We start from the raw sequence: 19,422 nt of genomic DNA on the forward strand, positions 1-19,422 counted from the left end.
AGTAGCTATAAGTTTATATTCATGCTTTTGTTATGAAGTTTTTTTATGCAGCAGTTCTGTTTCCTCTTTTCAAATTCTCTTTTTTTTAAAGAAACTTTGTTAAGACAACAAAATGAATAAACGAGTTATACAGAACAACAATTAAAACCCTACTGTAGTCAATTAGGCAAAAATAAACAATAGAGTTAGCAAAAGTCAGCAATTATAAAACTGAAACCATGTGTGAAATATGATATAATGAGTAAGGGGGGGACAATGGTTAAAATTAGAACTTTAGCAGTAGATTCCACTCAGTACAGCGTTTTGGCATAACTAATGTTTATAATTAAAGCTTTAGGGGCTAGCACAACTAAGTTTCAGCTAGTGGTGCCCACCACTGCTTCTCAAGTAGCTTCAGATGATAATTTCGCCGAAGGACACACACAGGAAGTTGCAGTTGTACCTGAATGTGTTTCACCAGGAATTCCAGGAAGGTTCCTTGTTCTAAGGAGAAGAAGTCTTTGATGTGAAAGTGTTTGGTCAGCTTCTTCTCCAGGGCGGCGATGTGTGCCAGAGTGATGGCTGAGTTTTGAGCAGCCAGGTTGTCTTTTACATACTGTTTCAGTTTTGCTGTGAGAAACAAACCACACAAATCCATCAATGGTGCTCAACTCTGGCTGGAACAACATTCATGGTCAACAGACTACACAACATTCATATCACAGCAGTGTTATTTTCTCTTTAAAAACCTTCACTGGGGAGGGTCAGAGCAGCTTTGTCCAGCGCTTTAGCTTCCTCTGTAGCTTTGGGGGTCTTCTCTTTTGGCACCAGGTCCTGTGGAACCGCCAGGGAACCTCCACAGATAGCCAGTTGGAACAGAGCTCTCGCCAGCCGATCGACTGACACCTGCGTCAAGAAGCCCTGGATGTGCTGGGTTGGTAAAAGAAACACACAGCTCTGTTAGGAACCACTTCTCTCTTGAGTACACACAGAAACATGGTGGTTCTATTTTTTGGACTGATCCCAAAACAAACTTCGATGGAGAATATTTGACTGAGACAACATTAGGTGATGTTGTTACAGCAGCTGACGTCTGCCCTGTGACCTACAGTCTGCATCTACATTCCTGTAGCTTGTAGCCATGGATACCAGGTCTACGAATGAGGTGTAGTCAGTGAAAAAGTTCAACGTTACTTCAACTGAAGGAGATGTGCAAGTACAAACTGCAGCAACCCTAACTGTCATAATAACCTCTCAGTATGAACCGGGAAGCTCCCAGCACGAGTTCAGTCCATTAAAGTCAAATGAGTATGAAATCCAGATGTTTTGCATCTTCATTAAGGATTAGAAGATGATGGGTGGCTTTTTTTTTTGATGAGTTTCAGTCTGAAGAGCTGCCCTGAAGGCTCCTATTGAGAGACTTAGCATAATTACCACCCTGTCATTCCAAGTGTTGAGCTAAGGACTAACTGGGGAAAAAAGCGGCCGACATCACCAACCTCTATTGTTAATAGAGTGCATTTGTCATAGTCTGGCACCCACCTTCGCCATCCTGGGGCTGAACACTCCCTGGGCGTTCGACAAGACCTCCAGCACGACGTCGCCAGCTGGCATGGAGGCGTACTTCCTCCTGAGGTCAGCATTACCTGTAGAGGAGAAGGAAGCGGCGCCTTGCAGCGGCTCTAGGACGCTCTTCTTGACTTTTCTCAGTCGCTCCATGGTCTCCTCCTCCAGCTCTTTCTGGATGATTTCCCTGGCCTGTTCCAGGTGGATGTGCTCACATCGGCTCACCTTGTTCAGGCTCTTCAGAGGAGACGCAAAGCAGCGTTAATAGAAATAAGACCCATAGGTTAGGTGCAAGAAAACCAAAATCTTTCACAATGACTAAAATGAAGGTACATTATTTGATTATTGATTGAAAGAAAATAGGTTGTGTTTACATTCTGTTCTATTATCGCTGAGAGCAGCTGAAACGCTAGTCCTTCAGTTTTATGATGTTCAGAGTAAAGCGCGACGCAATACTCATGTAATAATGATCTAATGCAGATGAAGAAGTGTGTTACTTTACTGAAGCACTATGTTTTTAATCAGGACACGATAATGATTTTAATGAGATATCGGGCTTTAACTCAGTGTCAGAAAATGCGTATTCTGAAATTCCTTTGATTGATAAAGAACCTAACCAACCCGTCATATAAGCTTAAACAAAATAAAAACATACAACTTCATTCTCAATGTATCTGAAGAAAGAATTAATTGCTAAAAATACAAGGCAGGCCTCTCATCTGTGTGTGACAGAAATATTTAATATTACTATTATCATTATTATTAACCTTTATTTTACCAGGAAAATCCCACTGACATTAAAAATGTCTTACACAAAAAAAAAATGCTGATAAAATAAATAAATAGCTTTGATTTAGTTTTTGGTTTATTTTATTCTGCTTTCACCTCTTTACTAATTGTTTTCCATCAAGAGAGCTAAAACTTTCTGAAATTTGCAACAATTTCCAAATGTTTTTCTCAGGAAACTGACTAATTCTGCCAAGATATTTACTCTTAATGGATAAAGAGAGTTTCAATCACATAGGTGTATGATTAAAATACCATATCCCCTTGGCTGAAGACAAGAATTAACCAACCAGTGAGTAATCATGACCGCGGCATGTCGAGTGTCTTACCGAAATCGGTAGACCAAAGCTGGGAATCCTGATCCCCAGCTCGTAGGGAGACTCACAGTTGTAATGATCAGACAGATGTTTCATAAACTCTGCCAGGTCCAACCTTGGGCTTGAATGCTTCCTCCTAAAAACCTTAATTTGCTGCAAAACCCCCCCCAAACAAACAGAAGCAAAACAACATTAGATGTATGTATTTTGAAATTTCAAGCTGAGAAACTTTTAGTCATCGCTCTTTGGAATGTTGATTTGCAGGTCGACTGCGTCAGCTTTAACTCAGATGTTCTTGAGCGGCACCTTTAAGACGTCTACGGTCTCGATCTCAGGGATGTCGTCGTCTTTCGTGTTGCTGTCGATCTTGAACAAGCGATGGACACGGGGAAGCTTGCACAGCGGCCCCAGGTTGAGCTCTTCGTAGCGCTTCTTGTCCTTCAGACCGGCCAGCGACTGGCCGAGCTCATACAGCGTGCAGATGGACGTCACCGCCTCTGTAGCCTTACATACAGGACGAAGCTCTTCTCAGCACAGCACTCGAATATGAAGGAGTTGATGCCAAACGTGCGTGTACCCACCTCTATGAACATGTTAACTTCTCTGATGAGGTACTGAAGGTTTTTGAGAGCTGGAATAGTTCGAGGTGTCAGGATTCCTGGGTCCAAGGAAGGAATCATTTTGCAAACCCGGGACATCACCTAGAAGGAGTTATTGAGAGTACAAAAATGTTAAAATCAGCAAATGCTCCTGGCTGAGCGTCGTTACAAGCAGCTTTTTAAAATTTTTATTTTTAAAGGGGCAATATTGTGTGTTTTCCAACCACATTGTATCATTTTATAGCACAATAAAGTAACTAAGTTACCTTCAGTTGTTATAAAAATGCTGTATGTATCAAACATAACTTAAAAGAAATCTGACTTCGCAGTTTAACATCATGAAATTGGGCCTCTGTGTCTTTAAGAAGCTCCTGCTGTTTACGAAACTCCGCCTTCAACAACAACGTTCTTCTAAGAGGCTTTTACAAACGTTCATCAACGCGTGGGACTGAAGCATTAGACCGTTTGCATGATGAGCTCAGCAGATGAGTTCTGCCAGGTGTTTGCTAATCGCTGCTGCTAGTTTGAAGGGTTGCGGGAGAGGGTTGCTCTGCAATGCTGAGGCGTGGCTTAGGAGCTGTGCATGGAATGCGTTTTACAAACCCAAATGGTTGCCACAGAAGATTAAAGTATTTTTCAAACACGCATGAAAGAATCAAAGCAACATTCAGGAATGTTTTTGATGAGGAAATAACATTACAGCAAATGTCAAAGCTAAAAAAGTTGATTTAACATAATACTGCCCCTTTAAGAAAACTAGAGCGGACATGGCTTGTCGTAGCTTTTTCCTTTTTTCCATTTCACCTTTTCTTTAGTGACCAGCTCCCCCTCAGAGGCGATTTCTCGTACAACGCTCTCTGTCACGTTGTTGATCGTTTCCGGATCCGTGGCCCTCTTCCACTTCCTCGACTTCGCATCCTCGTCATCGTCCTCCATGGCCTCCATGGCCCGCATGTTGCCACCGTGGATCTCCCTGTGCTGGGCATAAAGCCTTTCTCTGAAGACAGGCGCACTGGCCTCTTTCTGGTTGGCTTCTTTCGCCTTGCCTTTCTTCTCTTTGGTCACCGCCACGCTCGCTCCCAGCACCGGGAAATCGCTAGCGGTCAGCAGGGCGGCTCCATCTTCAGGTGGCATCTCTGCTTCGGCGGCCTTCGTGTGGTTTTGTGTTGCTGCAAGGAAGAATGTTAAGTCATATTTTTATAAAGTTGGAGGCAAAGAAGGGATGGGTGGCAAATAAAAGTACCTTTGGTTCCCTGCCATGCGTTTGTCTGGGGACTTGCTGCCGATTTGGTTTGACTCGGCAGCTTCTTTACTTCCAAGTTGTCGTACAGGGACATGTACTGCTTGAGTGGAAACGGTTCCCTGAACGTCTGGGTGTAGTAGGCTTGCAGCTGCTGCATTGTTGGAGCTGCCAGTTGATGAGTCTTTATTACCTGGAACACATTGATGCTTGATGATCAGGTTTCAAATACAGATGCAGCGCCCCCTATTCTTATTGGCACGCTATTTTAAAAAAAGTCTTACATTAACTACTTTCATTGTAGGAACATAATCCAATACAGAAACTTTTTTGAAAAGTCCCATGTTTAATTTGACGCGATAAAATACCTCCAATGTTAAGAAATATTTGTTTTTAAGCACTTATGGTAACAAAAAACTGTCTTTGCGTTAATATAGAAATCTTTTGCTGCTACACTTTCTGTCTTGCACTATTTCAATTTTGCTGTTATTTTTGACTTTTACACTGTGAATGCCTGACATTTTATTTATTATCTTCATTTTAACCAATTTATTTAATTAATTAATTAATTTAGTTGAGTTAATCTAGCTCTCAACTCTGCATTTTTTTTAATAGTCATTAGTTAGTGTGACAACAGATCTTTTTATTGTTGTGCATTTTACTCTTATTTAGCGTCAGGAATGTCACCGTGAGAATGAGAATCATAATTTTGATTTGCTTTTAGTCTTGCACATGTGAAGAACTGACAATAAAGCCGGCTTTGCCTTCATTGGGCCATTTCCTACATACAACTGTAGCACAAGCATTTAATTTCATTTATGCTTTACATTTTAATTCATGTTTAGATACTTTCAAATACTGGTTCACAGCTTCCTGTTTCCCGAGGGTTTAAAAATGACATAACGTAAAGGCCTGTTCCTCTAACTCTTCAAATTGGGAAATACATGAGGACATGCCATTCAACTATGGCAGGGCATGACTACAAAAACATAGCTACAGTTACCAATATATATAGTTAGACAAATAATGCTCAGTTTAAAAGAACTTGAGCTCTGTGAATTAAGGCTAGATCTGTAATTCTCTGACTCCATCCTCTTAAAGGTTTGTGATCTTTGTTAGAAAGTGTATTGTAAACGCAAGAAGATACGAGATAACCAGTTGTTCCTGTAATCTGTAATGAGGAAATATCCAACGAAGAGTTCAAGGTTCCCTGTCTGTTACATAACAGGTAGTTCTGAAACCTAATTGGCCTGAAATATTTCAAGATGATTTTACAAAACCCTTTCAGTAAAATGGGCATTAATACGATGTATACCCATGTATACATGGGTTCTGTGTAAAGAACAAGTCTTCTTTTGATCACCAGCCAAACAATTGCACTTGATTGCTTTGCTTATTCTATTCTCAGTTTAGACTCACATGTCGAGTCATTGATGATTATCTCGTGAATAAAAGTCCAGACATTTGAGGTGTGATGACAAAACTCACCTGCAACACTCTCTGGTACAGCTGGTCTTGGGTCAGCGGCGTAACTGGCTGGGATGCAGCAACAGGTGGGTTGCCGAGGATGTTATGGGTTGAAGACGATGAGGTAGAGGCCACGAAAGGTGAGCCAATAAAGTTCATCGCTGACTGAAGGCCAGACGCACTGGGCGAGCTGTAATCCCCCTGGAGAGCAGGTACGCGAGTTGCTGAGTTACTGCTACTCTTCTCCTTGAGTGAATCTGGTGTCTGCGGTGTTGTAGGTCGACTGTCTTCTTTGATTCTTGTTGATGCTTCCGCTAAGGGTTGACTTTCCGAGAGGTGCGTCTTATAAATCTGATGGAAAACCCTTTCCCCCTTCACAACTAGATCCTCTTTCAGAGATTCAACGAGATCTGACATCGTTTTGAAACCCATAGACGATACGATCAAGTCGTGATGGTGTGCCTGCTTGTACACCTTTGCCAAGTTCTTCAGGGGAATCCCCCTACGGTGTTCCTTTATCAAGTCAACAACGTTTTGCAGAACCTCTGTAGTCGTTTTCCTTTTTGCTTTAGCTTCAGCAGCAACTTGGTTTTGACGCCGATGTTCCTTGTGAAACACCACATTGCCCTCCACCACCAGGTCTTCTAGAGTGGAAACCATGCTCAAAATGGAGGGAAAGTTTAAGTCGCGTACAGCTAGGTTAGTGCGGTATGTCTGGTTGTATAGTGTGGAGAATCTATTCAGTGGTATCCCATTCTTGTGACGGTGCGCCAAAGCAACAACGTTTTCATAAACGTCCTCCATCTTGCTGCAAAGGGAAAAAGATACCTTCATCAGTGAATTAATACTTAACAACAGTTTGCCGGTAATTTAAGAAGCCATACTTGAAAATTATTGAACGAAAAGATAAAAAGAAGGTCTTTAGTTGTTGTTGGAATTAACTTCTGGAATGGACTTACAAAAGTATAGTTCATTATGGGTTTTCAAAATATTGATTAGAAAGAAAGTATTTGATGGTTATAAAGATAAATTACTTCATTTTTTTTGTATCTGATTTGGTTTTGGTGTGTTTTCTGTCCTTTTGTTTTTGTTTGTGTTTCTGTGATATGTTTTGGGATATTTTTTATGTATATTTATGAAGGGGTATTTTAGCTTAATTTGCCATACCTTTTCAGTCAAGTTGTTAAAATTGTTGCAGTATTTTGAAGCAGGAATAACAAATTACCTGATGACTGATATATATATATATATAACTCAATATTGATACTGGCTAATATGAATGTTACTCATATCAAGCCATCACCAAAAAGACCCAACAACACCTTGCGTACTTTAAGATGAAAAAATATCACCTAATTTTTGGCGCTATAATTTCAATATATTTCCATTCGACTGTAACGCAAAATTAGGGCTAACCTTTAAAATGTCCAAAAAAGAAAGAAAAAAAAGTCAGTTAGGCACAAATCATCCACGCCACACAAAGTGTAATTCCAGATTGAGGAAGTTATTTTGAATTTTGCCGTTTCCAAACTAATGCCATTTTTCAAAAAAGCGCGTAAAAACTTAACAAAACCGTTATTGACCAATTAAAATCTTTTAAATACTTAGGACAGGGGTGTCCAAACTTTTTGCAAAGAGGGCCAGATTTGATAAAGTGAAGATGCCCGGGGGCCAATAGTTTGTTCGGACATTTTTTAACTACAAACGTTTCATGCAAATACACAATGTTATAAAACAATTTTCATTGTCACAATTATCTTTATCTTTCAAATGACAAAATAACCAAATATAAGCCACTCAGGCAGATGAGAACAACTCTAAAAACACAAATTCTGCCTTTCATTCATATCTGGAGAGTCAGATAACATTGAACAAACTGTATGAAATACCTTAAATTTGCATGAGTTTAAAAATATCTTTGCCTCAAGAACATTTTAAACAGGAGTTATAAGTAATGCAAAGTTGTCTGTTATTATTAAATCTTAAAACAAGTGAATTTTGCTCGTCATTTACAATATCTTTCAGAAAGTAATAGTTTGTGTCACATCTACAGGTTCATAACATCAACAGTAATAACCAAATCTTACTCAAGAGTTTAATAAAAATAAGGGCCATAAATCCAAGTGCATAAATGTTCGATTGGCTTTTCACTATTGATAGTGAAACAGTGAAAAGTGTTACGACAGATGTTACCGTTCAAAACACTCAGTTTTATGTCCTCAACTCTCCGTGCCACACTGTTACGTGCCAGGCAAACATTTTTCTCAAATTCTTGCTTCTTCTCAGGGCAAATGTTCTCCACCATTTCCATAACACAGTCTTTGATAAATGTACCTTCAGTAAAAGGTTTGCCATGTTTAGCTATTAACATTAACATCGTAGCTTGCTTTGGTGGTATTTTCTTTTGACTCAGGCCTAAAGAAATCGCTGTTGTGATGCCAGTGCAGCTTGGAGCTGCTTCACTTTTTCAGCACGGTCACTCCCTGTTAGCTTGTTGTACGCGTTAGCATGTTTAGTCTGCTAGTGTCTCTTTACGTTGAAATCCTTAAACAAGGCAACCGTCTCATTACAAATTAGACAAGCACAATTGCCCTGATTTTCAGTGAAGAAGTATTGTAATTCCCATCTCTCTTGAAAGCGGCGGCCCTCACTGTAAACTTGTTTTCTTTGCAGTGGCCATGGCAGAAATGAGTGGAGAGGGGTTCGCGGCAGGGATGCAGAGACTGATAGTATTAAAGTGGTGCTGCCACCATTTGGTGAAAGGAGGAATTACAGTTTCAAGTTTTATGATTTGTTTATTCTGTCTGACAGTGCAGGCGGGCCATAAATAATACATTATAAGACCGAAGCTGCGGGCCGTATGAAATCTGACCGCGGGCCGTGATTGGCCCCCGGGCCGGACTTTGGACATGCCTGACTTAGGATGTCAGGTACAACACAAGACTTTCATACATTCATAGTAAATAAAATAACACATAACTGAGCACGCCTACTAATTAAACGAGGTTAAATAGAAGTGGGAATTATTGTTTAAAATGACTAAATACTTGTGCAATTAAGTTAATCTCTGAACCATGAAAAGAAGGTTCATCGATGACAATATTACATGAAAAAAAATAATAAAGTTAAGTGTAATGTCAAAACAAGATTATTTAAACTACGGTACAATGCATCTACATTACAACTGAATTACCTGAATACAACAACAGGATGTTAAATAGATTATCATCTCAGCTGGAAGGGTTATGTCTCGTTTTCTCGTAAAACAACCCAGTGATGTTGGCAAAGAGGTTTATTAAACCAGTCTATCTAGATTTGCATATGGAAACCCTGATCTGAAGACAGGCAGAGCGAAACTTCTGAGATGGCAAAACAACAACAGCAGCCACCAAGGAGCAACAAATGAGAGGAGGACAGGTGCACTTTAACTTTACCTCTAGCATCTATGTTGCTGTGCATTCAAGTCTTGGTTTAATAGGTCTTAGCACCTATTAAACCTATTAAAGCTTAAAGATGAAGCTTTTAGCAAAAGGATATGTTAGGGGAAAGACAGAAGAGGAATTTAGAGCATAATCACAGACTGAATCACACCCAATCCGCTGCAAACAGAGTGTGCAAACAGAGGGAAATCCTTCAGCTTAGATTTACTGTAACTATGCATCAGTTAGCTCAATTATTAAAAAGAATTAATAGAAAAATGTGGTTTTACTACAGTCATTATCGTCAGAATATAACAGGACTGGGATAAATTGTGCACTTTGTGACCACAAAATGTCAGCGTCCAGTAGCTTCAATCTTTGTGTTTAGAGAAAATACTCAAAATTCAAAATACATGAACATTTAAACTAGCATTTAACAACAACAACAAAAAAAACAGTAGCCATTCTAGCGCAGCTTTAAACAACAACAAAAAAACGAGTTCATGGTATGGTATGATATAAATATATTATTCTCACCTTTTCCTTTACCACAAACTACATGTGCAGTGCCTCTCTTTAACTTCTTCACCAGGCTCCAACAATGACCACCAAGCTTCCTCTTTGTGTTTATATACCACCCGCACCCTCCCTGCCTCCCTTTCTCAAGTGCGCTTTCTGTGTTTCACCGTCAGCCAGCGAGGGGAGAAACGAAAGTGATACTAGAAGCGTTGTTTCATTTCTCCGGAAAAGAGCCCCGCCTCACAACACGGCTCGGGACGCAACAGCGTGCGTTTCACCGTAATCTCACGCAGACCGTCCGGGTGAGAAGACGAACTCGTTTGAATGTTTCACTTTCCGTTCACCGAAAAAAGCATTAGCAAGGACTGCATACTGGGAATAACAAGTTAGTGAGGAAACAGAAGAAGTGACGAAGCAGCAGGGAAAACAAAACAGACACAGGCGGTGACGTCAGGCTTTAAGTTTCACATTCCCGGCTCGAACCAGCTGATTCACTGCAGCTGTTCAGGAATAAACCACGTGACCTTGTTTCAGCTGCTTAACTAAGGAAGGGCAACAGGGTTCAGGACAAAAGCAGCTACAGTTCCCCAATGGCTGAAAGATAGAAAAGTTGTAAAAAAAAAAAAAAAAAGCCCAAATTCTAAGGAGGAACTGAGAATGTCAACTTGAAAGATAGAGATATGCTTTGAAATGTGATAGTAGAGACAAAACATGCAGACGGCAAAGCAGTGCAGAGGCTCTTCAGGCATTTTTACAATCCAGAGCTTGTAACTGTAATTATTTTATGCATGCACTGAAACTTACTGGCACTTAAATAGAACAGCGAATGGGTTGTGAACATCTATGTACGGCTAATTGAGAAAGTTTATAACAAAATTTTTTTAAATCTTCGTTACTTGTAAAGAAGGCAAAAATAATAACGATTTTCCCACGATGCTTAAGGGAATCGTGTCTTTGGTTTATGGCGAGCTTTGAAAATAAGTCTCATTAGTTAGCTGTTACCTAATGAGTTAGCCAAAAGCTAACTCACTACCTAAACGTTAACTAATTGGCTATTACCTACTGCAGCGTTTCCCAATTCCGGTCCTCAGGCCTCCCTGCCCTGCATGTTTTAGGTGTTTCCCTTCTGCTACACACCTGGATTGAATATATGGGTGATCAACAGGTTTCTGCAGCACTTGATGGTCATGCAATCATTTGAACCAGCTGCTCTGGAATAGAGGCACATCTAAAACATGCAGAGGAGGGAGGCCTAAGGACTGGAATTGGGAAACGCTGCCCTACTGTTTCATGACAAACTGAAACCTAGAGTCTAGGTTTCCCAACCCTGGTTCTCAAGGCACACTGTCCTAAATGTTTTAGACGTTTCCCCCTGCTTTAATGTTTCTGATTCAACTGATTGCAGTTCAACAAACGCCTGTTAATCAGACATCAATTGAAATCAGCTGGACTGAAGCAAGGAAATACCTAAAACATGCAGGGCAGTGGGCCTTGAGGACCAGGGTTGGGGAACACAGGTTTCAGCTTGGAATGAAGGCTCTTAGAAACAGGACAGATTATTTGGACATGTAACCAATCAATACAAAAGAAGTGTGGTGAAAATATCGAATATTGTGAAAAATAAGAGATCAGTCATGTCAGATACACATCATAACCCACAATAACTGAGCTGCTTTACTACCAAAGAGTTGCTAAACTACATATCAGTTAGCAGGCTGTAATAGCAGAGCGAAAATGAGTTTTGATTTACAGCAGAAGAAAAATATGCGCCTCGAAACTCTAAAGGCTAGAGAAAACAGAGGTGTTCTTGTCGAAAACGGCAGCAAAATTTGTTAGGATTTTAGCACAACATACCTTGGATTTGTGAGTTTGTTGTTATTTCTCAGTGCATCATGTTTTATGTGTCCTCGGCGCAGCGCTGGAGCTAAAAAGCAAGTAGAAAGATCAGGAATGATGAGCAGAAGCTATGACATGTAGAAACAGAAACAGAAAAGCCAGCTAGCTTGCTTGTTAGCTTCCTACAAGCTAGCTTACCACTGGCTAGCTTGATTGCAAGCTTACTACTAGTTAACTTGATTTCTAACTTACTAGCCAGCTAGAAACAGGATTAACAACAAACATACATATCTCCAATCAAGAACAATTACATAAAATGTAATACTGTCAATGGTATTATGTAGAGTTCAACTGTGGATTTTCAAAGCCCACTGTAATTTTATTTTCAGATTCATTTTTGAGATATATAAACTCATACATCAGTATTGACTCCCAAGCAATTTGCTTGCACTGGGTCATCTTGGTCTTATCAGATCCACTCTCAATGCATCACTGTAGTGGTTACTGGTTATTGTAACCTGAGGTCTTTTCAGACTTGGTCTTTCATTGTCTGTCCACAAGTTTGCAGAACATAGTGGCATGTAGCAATAGCTGCTGAAAACCTGCACTTGATGCACTAAAAAACCACAAGGTCATCCGCGTACATATATAATACACAAAGCTTTTGACACAGCTGCACTGAGTTTTGTGATGCTGGCACTGTAGTTCAGCAAAATTGTCTCACCCTGCAATTCCATCTATAAGTGCAGAGCTGCAGCATCTTGCACTCGCTCATTTTTAGTTCCTTCCAGAAATCATTAAGATTAATACTTGAACCACAGAATCAGCCCTCAGCAACTTATAAATAATGGAGTGGATGATATATTTCTTTCTGATAATTTACTGCATGGAAGCAGCGTTTGAAAACGCAGCTAACTGAGCAAGTACTGAAAGGGGGTATTTTGCTACCTGCTGTTACTGCAGCAGCATCCATGAGTTGCTGCTGTTTGGTCTGCTTGCATGTCTTTGTTCTGAACGTTTATGGCAGAGATAAGCCTGAAAACAGCCCGTCCATCTTGGCTAGCACATCTCACATGCTAATATTAGCAGCAGATAACAAAGGTTCTCAAAAGTGAAAGGTAACTATTTACGTCGGCTGCTTATTTAAAAGTATTAATAAGCAGTCACCTCACCGGTACTTTGAAAACGTAACACTCTTTCATTTATTAATCGCCATTTTTAGTAGCTTGAACGCTAGCATGCGAGCAGCTATGAAGCTAACATCGTGCTGCGTTCGCGTTGTACTACAAGCTAGTAAATGCGACTTCTCTGCTGAAAAACGCAGAAAAGAAATTCTCATTGTGTTCAGTGTAATTATATATATATATATATATATATATGTAACTGCATTCAAACTGTTTCTTTTCTTGTTTTTATAAACATTAGATTTAAAACTGCGTCAACAGTCTCGCCAGTTGTGACAAGTTGTAAATACGAGTTGCTTTTTTCCCCGCACGACATGAACCTAGCATGATGTGAGTGTGGGGTTTTTTTTCGCTATGAACTTTATTACAGAAAAATCTAAAAGCGTAATTTTTATGAAAATAGTTCAGGACCAGAAGTGTTCAGAAAATACATGAAAAAAGTGATGCAGAACAACAAGACAGCCATATAACACTGGAAAGAAAAAGAAGAAAATAATAATAAATAAAATAAAATATATTCAATAAAATAACCAGTAGTGAGGGGTCTTATTTTTATTATTATCTGGGCACAAGTCAAATATAAAACGAGACATACAGATATCAAATATGAGGGAATAACTTCATATTTTCTTTAAAAACATTGAAGAAAATTCTTTCTCAAGGAAGATGGGAAGGTCTTTTCATATTACTTATCTGGTTGTAAAAAAGTAATCTGGATGAACAGCGACCCTTGAATTATTTTCATCAGAGCCTGAGGCCGTAGTGAGGGATGGGATAACTTTAATTACAGCATTCAATTCTTTAGTAGTGCCTGGTAGAAACGTTAAAGAGAAGCAGAGCGAACAGAGAGCAGGTGGTACCAGGTGGTACCGGGGCTTTGAGCTGCGTCGTGACTCGCGGTGACAGTCGGTACCGTGTCTTATATCACGATGTCTGATATAAAGACAGACATTCTTTTTATCTGTCGGTTGGACCGACTCAGACTGCATGTAGTGAACCGGGCTTTTAGCAGAATAATGAAGTTACAGTCAGAAGTTTCTCTGCAGCTGAAGCATTTCTGTGTTTAGAGGTGAAGACAATTATGAAAATATAAATAGAAACAGTTTTTCTAACATCAACATCAGACCTACGTTTTTATTCACAAACCAGTGTATGAAAAATATTCTTGCCCATAATTTGATAGTTAGAGACACAAATCCGCCCCCCTCCTCACCATGGACTGGACAGAAACTGAGTCATTATTAGACTGAGGGCAGCCAGACTAGTTTATTTTGCTAAATTATTTATTGCTGAGGGGCACAAGCAGGCCTTTTGACATAAATAAAAAATAAAAATAAAAAAAACTCAAAAAGGGCAGGGGCTCAAGCCCCCTTTGTACTCCCCTTTGCACGTGCCTGTGTGAAGTATATTGCATTAAACTGATATAATCAAGACGTGATGTTGTAATGCCAGAACTGACCAACAGAGGTCAGTCTAACACCCACGTCAGTAAATCTGCCTCGCAAGCGTCGGAACATGATTTTGTGAGTTGCAGTTCAAATTCTTTTTTTCTTGATGTTTTTTAGTATTTTTTTCCTGACTGTCTACTTCAGAAACCAGACCCATAATCATCTTCACCTGCATTTGCTCTCATTCTGTAAACAACAACTTTAAACTCATTCCACTAAGTGCAGCTGTGCTCCAAATCACACCCTGACATGCAGGTGGCTGATGTCAAGCAGATAGCCAAAAGAGAGGAGAATGCACTGATGTAATAATGTAAAAACAAACACCGTTTCGATTAGCATCACATTGTACTTTGAACCTGTTTTAAGAGCGTTACATAAGAACTATTTTTAATCTAAAGCCCAAAGAAACAAACGGTAAGATGATTCTTTTTTGTTACTTTTAAGGTGTTTTCCCAAATTGATCCTTAACAAAATTAATTTGAAAAAGAAGAAAAGATCTTTGCAACCTTCATATTTCATTACATTTTTAGGTAGTTGTGAAATATGGACTTTGTCGGCTGCGGGCCTTCTTTCTTTCTAATTTTACTATCTTTCACCTGCGCAAGCATGAGTTGAGCTCCAACGTCCTATGACAATAGAAAAAAAAGTCACAATATCAATAAACTGTACAATATTTAATTATTTCCTGATTATCAGTTAGCACCACAATGATCAAATCCAACTGGTTTTCCGACGTTCAGCTGCGATGCTCTCAATTTCTCTCACAAGCCGTAAAGTTAAAAACTGGGGATGATGTCCAGCCTGAGTTGATAACAGTTTCGCTACAAGAAAGAAAAACTGGTCTTCCAACCCGTATTTACAATAAAAGTGATTATATGCTTTCAGATACAAATAAAGGTCATCACTGTACTGGGTGTGATATATTATTAATGTAACTGGACAGCAACCACTATACAATATATTTAAGTGTATACATAATATGCAATAGATAGAAGAGACATAGCACTTCCACCAACTTTCTCTCCCATTTACATCTGCGCCATATTGTCAGTCTGAAACAATGGATGATGCCAGGGCCATCAATTATCAATTATCAAGACCTGCAGTGTTGAGGCTTGTACATACCCCACCCCACGAGAACAGGGAAATAGTTTTGTTTTCTCCCAGAACACAACGACATTACCCTGTTGTCGTAGTCCGACATTTTGGATCTCTTGCAGCTTGTTCTTGACGCATTTGAGGCAAAATTAATGACCAGTCTGGTCAGGAGTTTGAAATGGGAGCGGTCACTAGTAGCTACAGCTGTTAGCTTGGTGACTGAGCACAACAATGGAGAAATTCTGCTTGTTTTCCCAACTGCAGCTGTAACAAATGACTCAAGTCCTTTTTTTTATTTTTCATGCTGGTTACAAGACTTCCTGTTCTGGTCCCAACGGCAATCTGAAGAGCAGCATCTGTACTATAAACACTAAATCCATCATTTTGCCCTGGGCCGGAGCAGCCAATCAACCAACTGTTGGGAAGCCGGAAGAGCAGCAGAGAAAGGAAGAGAGGCGTAGCTGGAGTCTCCGGAGCCCACCAGGAATGCATCAGGGTGTTGGGTTGGGAACCCGGCCACAGGACGGGCTTGACACAACTGGTCTCCCTCAGCAGATAATATGGACTCACCCTCTGAAGTAACAATTTAACAAGACTCTTGCTGTCAGTAACATGACTACTGGCACCATCTGACATAAAACAATCACACAAAAACACGTCAGTTGCTGACATTTGTACAGTAATTAATGATTTCTGCACTCCTGCTAAAGAGACGCATGCAAATAATATTTCTGCGTAAACAAGAGAAGCTTTTCAGACTCATTTTCTTACTTGAGGCTCTTCTTTAATCCTTTATTTTCTCAGCTTCCCCAAAACCATTTCAAGTACACCAAGTTTGTGCAGCCGAAAGCTCTTTGGGAGTCACTTCACTTCACTTTTGTACAAACACCATTTGTCAAGCTTTGTTGTTCGCATTCTTTGGACAATAAACTCCAAATTGGGAAGAAATGGTGTCTCTCTGGAACAGTCGGCTCATGTTACAGACGACTTCACATTTGTGTACAGGAGATTGACATGTGTAGACAAAGCGCCGGTACAATAATTATTTATTTTTTTGCTTTCTGTTCTATGATTTATGTCTAAAGTATGCCGTTTGTTATGCTTAAGATCTCTGTCATGTGAGGAAGATGAGCTCTAAGTCTTCAGAAGACATTAGCAGAGTCTGCACAAACATTTCACAACCTTCAAATTACTACATGCCACTTCTTGTTTGTAAGACGAGAACATCCTAACTAACTTTGTGACAACAGACATACTGACTGTTCTGCCACTGTTAATCTTTACTTCCAGTATTTTAAAGCTGTCAGTTTCTCTATAGTTTCTCACAATGGACAAAATGAGACATAAGATGGAAATGGTCTCACGGGAACCTTGTGGGTTTTTTTTCTTCTTTTAAGCACTTGTAATGACAGCTCTTACAACATATTGCCCGACTCTGCTAACTCCAAATTATTAATCCATATTCATGTGCGTGGTGTATGCCGAATTGACCGTAAACGTCCCTTGACTCGGCTTTGGAGAATTTCCTTCTAACTCATCATGTAAAAATGTCAAGACAGGAAGTTACTAGCACGGTTTTTGTAATGAAAGAAGCGTCACTGACCGAAGTGATCCTGTAAATTCATGCAGCCCGAGTCATCAAATCATACCCAGGCAGGTATTTATTCTCAAGGTGGTAAACAAGACAATCATATGAAATGTGGTGAGGTCCAAATTTATATTTGTATCAGTTCTCAGTAATAGAACAATACACTCAAATGATCAGTAGGTCATATTTTGCCAAACCTTGAACACAGAGCTGATGTCAGCAATCCGTCCTCTTCTGCAAGCATGTGGCAACAGTGGAAATGAACGACTCAGATTTAACGAGAACTCAACAGGTCAGAATGGGCAGCCATCTTTTGAGGCCAACGGAGATGATGAGAGGAGAAAAAGGAAGCAAACAGTAATTCTTAAGGGAAAAATGGAGAGTACAGAGAGTTAATGTAATGGTGCGTTCACGCCAAACGAGTTTTGAGCATCAGGCGCATCTGGTTTACCGTCAAAGCATGTGGAGACGCGTTGAGGATTGTTGTGGCGTGTTTTGAGAGTCTAGCGCAACGCAATTTGAACCGTTTTGAGCGTATGAAGCGTTCAACGAGTCCGACGCTCCACAGGCTATGAATGTGTTTTGAGGCTCAAAAGACGTTTGGTGCGAACGCACCATTAGACATCGTCACAGGAACCCATGGTCAGGTATTCCTTACTTCAGTATCATCTTTATCTAACAAAAACATCCAGGTCTATATATCAGCTATACTTAATTGTATGAAAAAGTTTCCTGAAGTTACAAGTTAATATGAACTTTTACTTTTGAAACCACTTACTTTCAGTTTTATAGTAAAAGAAAAATAAAGTATGCTGTACATTTGTGTTTATAACTATTTGGCCACACAATTTACACAGGAGACAACTATATCCTGCCCCTAAAGGGAGAATATTAGTTACAGTTATTATTTTTTCATTTTTAAATGATAAAGGAACAAAATTTAACATGTTTGTGTACAAGTTGAGATGAAAAGACTTCTTAAACACTCAAACTTATTGACAAGAGAACTTATTGACAGCAAAGACAAGAGTTGGCTTTTTTGTGAGACGAAACATTTACAGCTACCTAACATTTGGTGCTTTTCGAAATCGGTATATTTTGAAAATATCTATTTCTCTATGTTCAACAAACTCCAACTCAAAACTGGAGACACAGGGTGTGAAAGTTTTTATTTGTTTCGTACAACTTTCTACAGTATTACACTAAAAAGCATAATGAAAGGACACAGGACTATGAGTTAAATAGTTTTTATAAGAGTATCAACAAATATTTGTTTTGGTGAAACATTATTAATGTTCTTAGATACATTCTTTTAATTACATCATGTAAGTGCTTATGAAAAGCAGGAGTAGCTGCAGGTTTTTATGGGATTTCAGCTGCTCAGGATTTAACATGCCTGGTATTTTTGTTGAATACAAGTTGCATAGAAAACTTATGGTGCTTCTCCATATGTGCAATGAAGGCGTGCTATGTACGCCTTTCTCCGTCATCTGAACTTTACCATGGCTGAGGATTTCAGATGTCCCTCAAGCTTTAACACAGAACTACTACAACTCAACATGTCTTCTTCATTCTCTAAAGGGCAACATTATTCCAAAAAAGGTCAATTTCACATGCCTTGCAACATATCAGTAATGTGCTGTGAGGAATGCTATTACATCAAACCTTACCTCAGTGAGTCAGTCAGTAAAATGCATGCAGCTTTTGAGGGCAAAGTGAACCACCACGCAATGACAGAGCCGCCTGAGCTATAAAAGCAAACCTAGCACTTTAAAAAACTTCTAGTCCGGCTTAAAGGGATAGCTCAGATTTTTTCAACTGAGTTTGTCTGCAGCAACTCTCAGTAACAGTTCTGTTGCCTGTGCCAGACGGATTATGTACGGCAGTGCGTTTGTAGAATATTTTAGAGCGGTGAAAAGCTAACCGCTATGTCACGGTGAAAAGCTAAGCGATATATCGTGGTGAAAAGCTAACCGCTATGTCACAGTGAAAAGCTAAGCGCTATGTCACAGTGAAAAGCTAACCACTATGTCACAGTGAAAAGCTTAGCGCTATGTCACGGGGAAAAGCTAAGCGCTATGTCACGGGGAAAAGCTAAGCGCTATGTCACGGTGAAAAGCTAAGCGATATATCGTGGTGAAAAGCTAACCGCTATGTCACAGTGAAAAGCTAAGCGCTATGTCACAGTGAAAAGCTAACCACTATGTCACAGTGAAAAGCTTAGCGCTATGTCACGGGGAAAAGCTAAGCGCTATGTCACGGTGAAAAGCTAAGCGATATATCGTGGTGAAAAGCTAACCGCTATGTCACAGTGAAAAGCTAAGCGCTATGTCACAGTGAAAAGCTAACCGCTATGTCACAGTGAAAAGCTTAGCG

General features: G+C 39.7%; 1 protein-coding gene across 4 annotated transcripts in view; it reads right to left on the reverse strand.

The window, feature by feature from the left end:
* LOC116727125 (protein NO VEIN) overlaps nt 1-12,986 on the reverse strand; it is a 44,312-nt gene extending 31,326 nt beyond the window's left edge. The window contains exons 1-11 of one of the 4 annotated variants that reach the window (XM_032574317.1): nt 12,901-12,986; nt 11,747-11,816; nt 5,976-6,762; nt 4,491-4,680; nt 4,052-4,416; nt 3,230-3,349; nt 2,955-3,152; nt 2,661-2,801; nt 1,522-1,782; nt 729-909; nt 443-609 (exon numbers count right to left, since the gene is read on the reverse strand). In XM_032574317.1, the coding sequence (XP_032430208.1) occupies nt 443-609; nt 729-909; nt 1,522-1,782; nt 2,661-2,801; nt 2,955-3,152; nt 3,230-3,349; nt 4,052-4,416; nt 4,491-4,680; nt 5,976-6,758 (2,406 nt within the window). In that variant the 5' untranslated portion in view covers nt 6,759-6,762; nt 11,747-11,816; nt 12,901-12,986. Of the gene's footprint in view, nt 1-442; nt 610-728; nt 910-1,521; nt 1,783-2,660; nt 2,802-2,954; nt 3,153-3,229; nt 3,350-4,051; nt 4,417-4,490; nt 4,681-5,975; nt 6,763-9,910; nt 10,044-11,359; nt 11,432-11,746; nt 11,817-12,676 lie in introns of those variants that run through there. The other 3 variants (XM_032574315.1, XM_032574318.1, XM_032574316.1) reach the window with 3 other exon arrangements.
* Nucleotides 12,987-19,422: the final 6,436 nt, after the last annotated feature.

Source organism: Xiphophorus hellerii, chromosome 10 (genome assembly GCF_003331165.1).
Source record: "Xiphophorus hellerii strain 12219 chromosome 10, Xiphophorus_hellerii-4.1, whole genome shotgun sequence".
Classification (NCBI taxonomy): domain Eukaryota; kingdom Metazoa; phylum Chordata; class Actinopteri; order Cyprinodontiformes; family Poeciliidae; genus Xiphophorus; species Xiphophorus hellerii.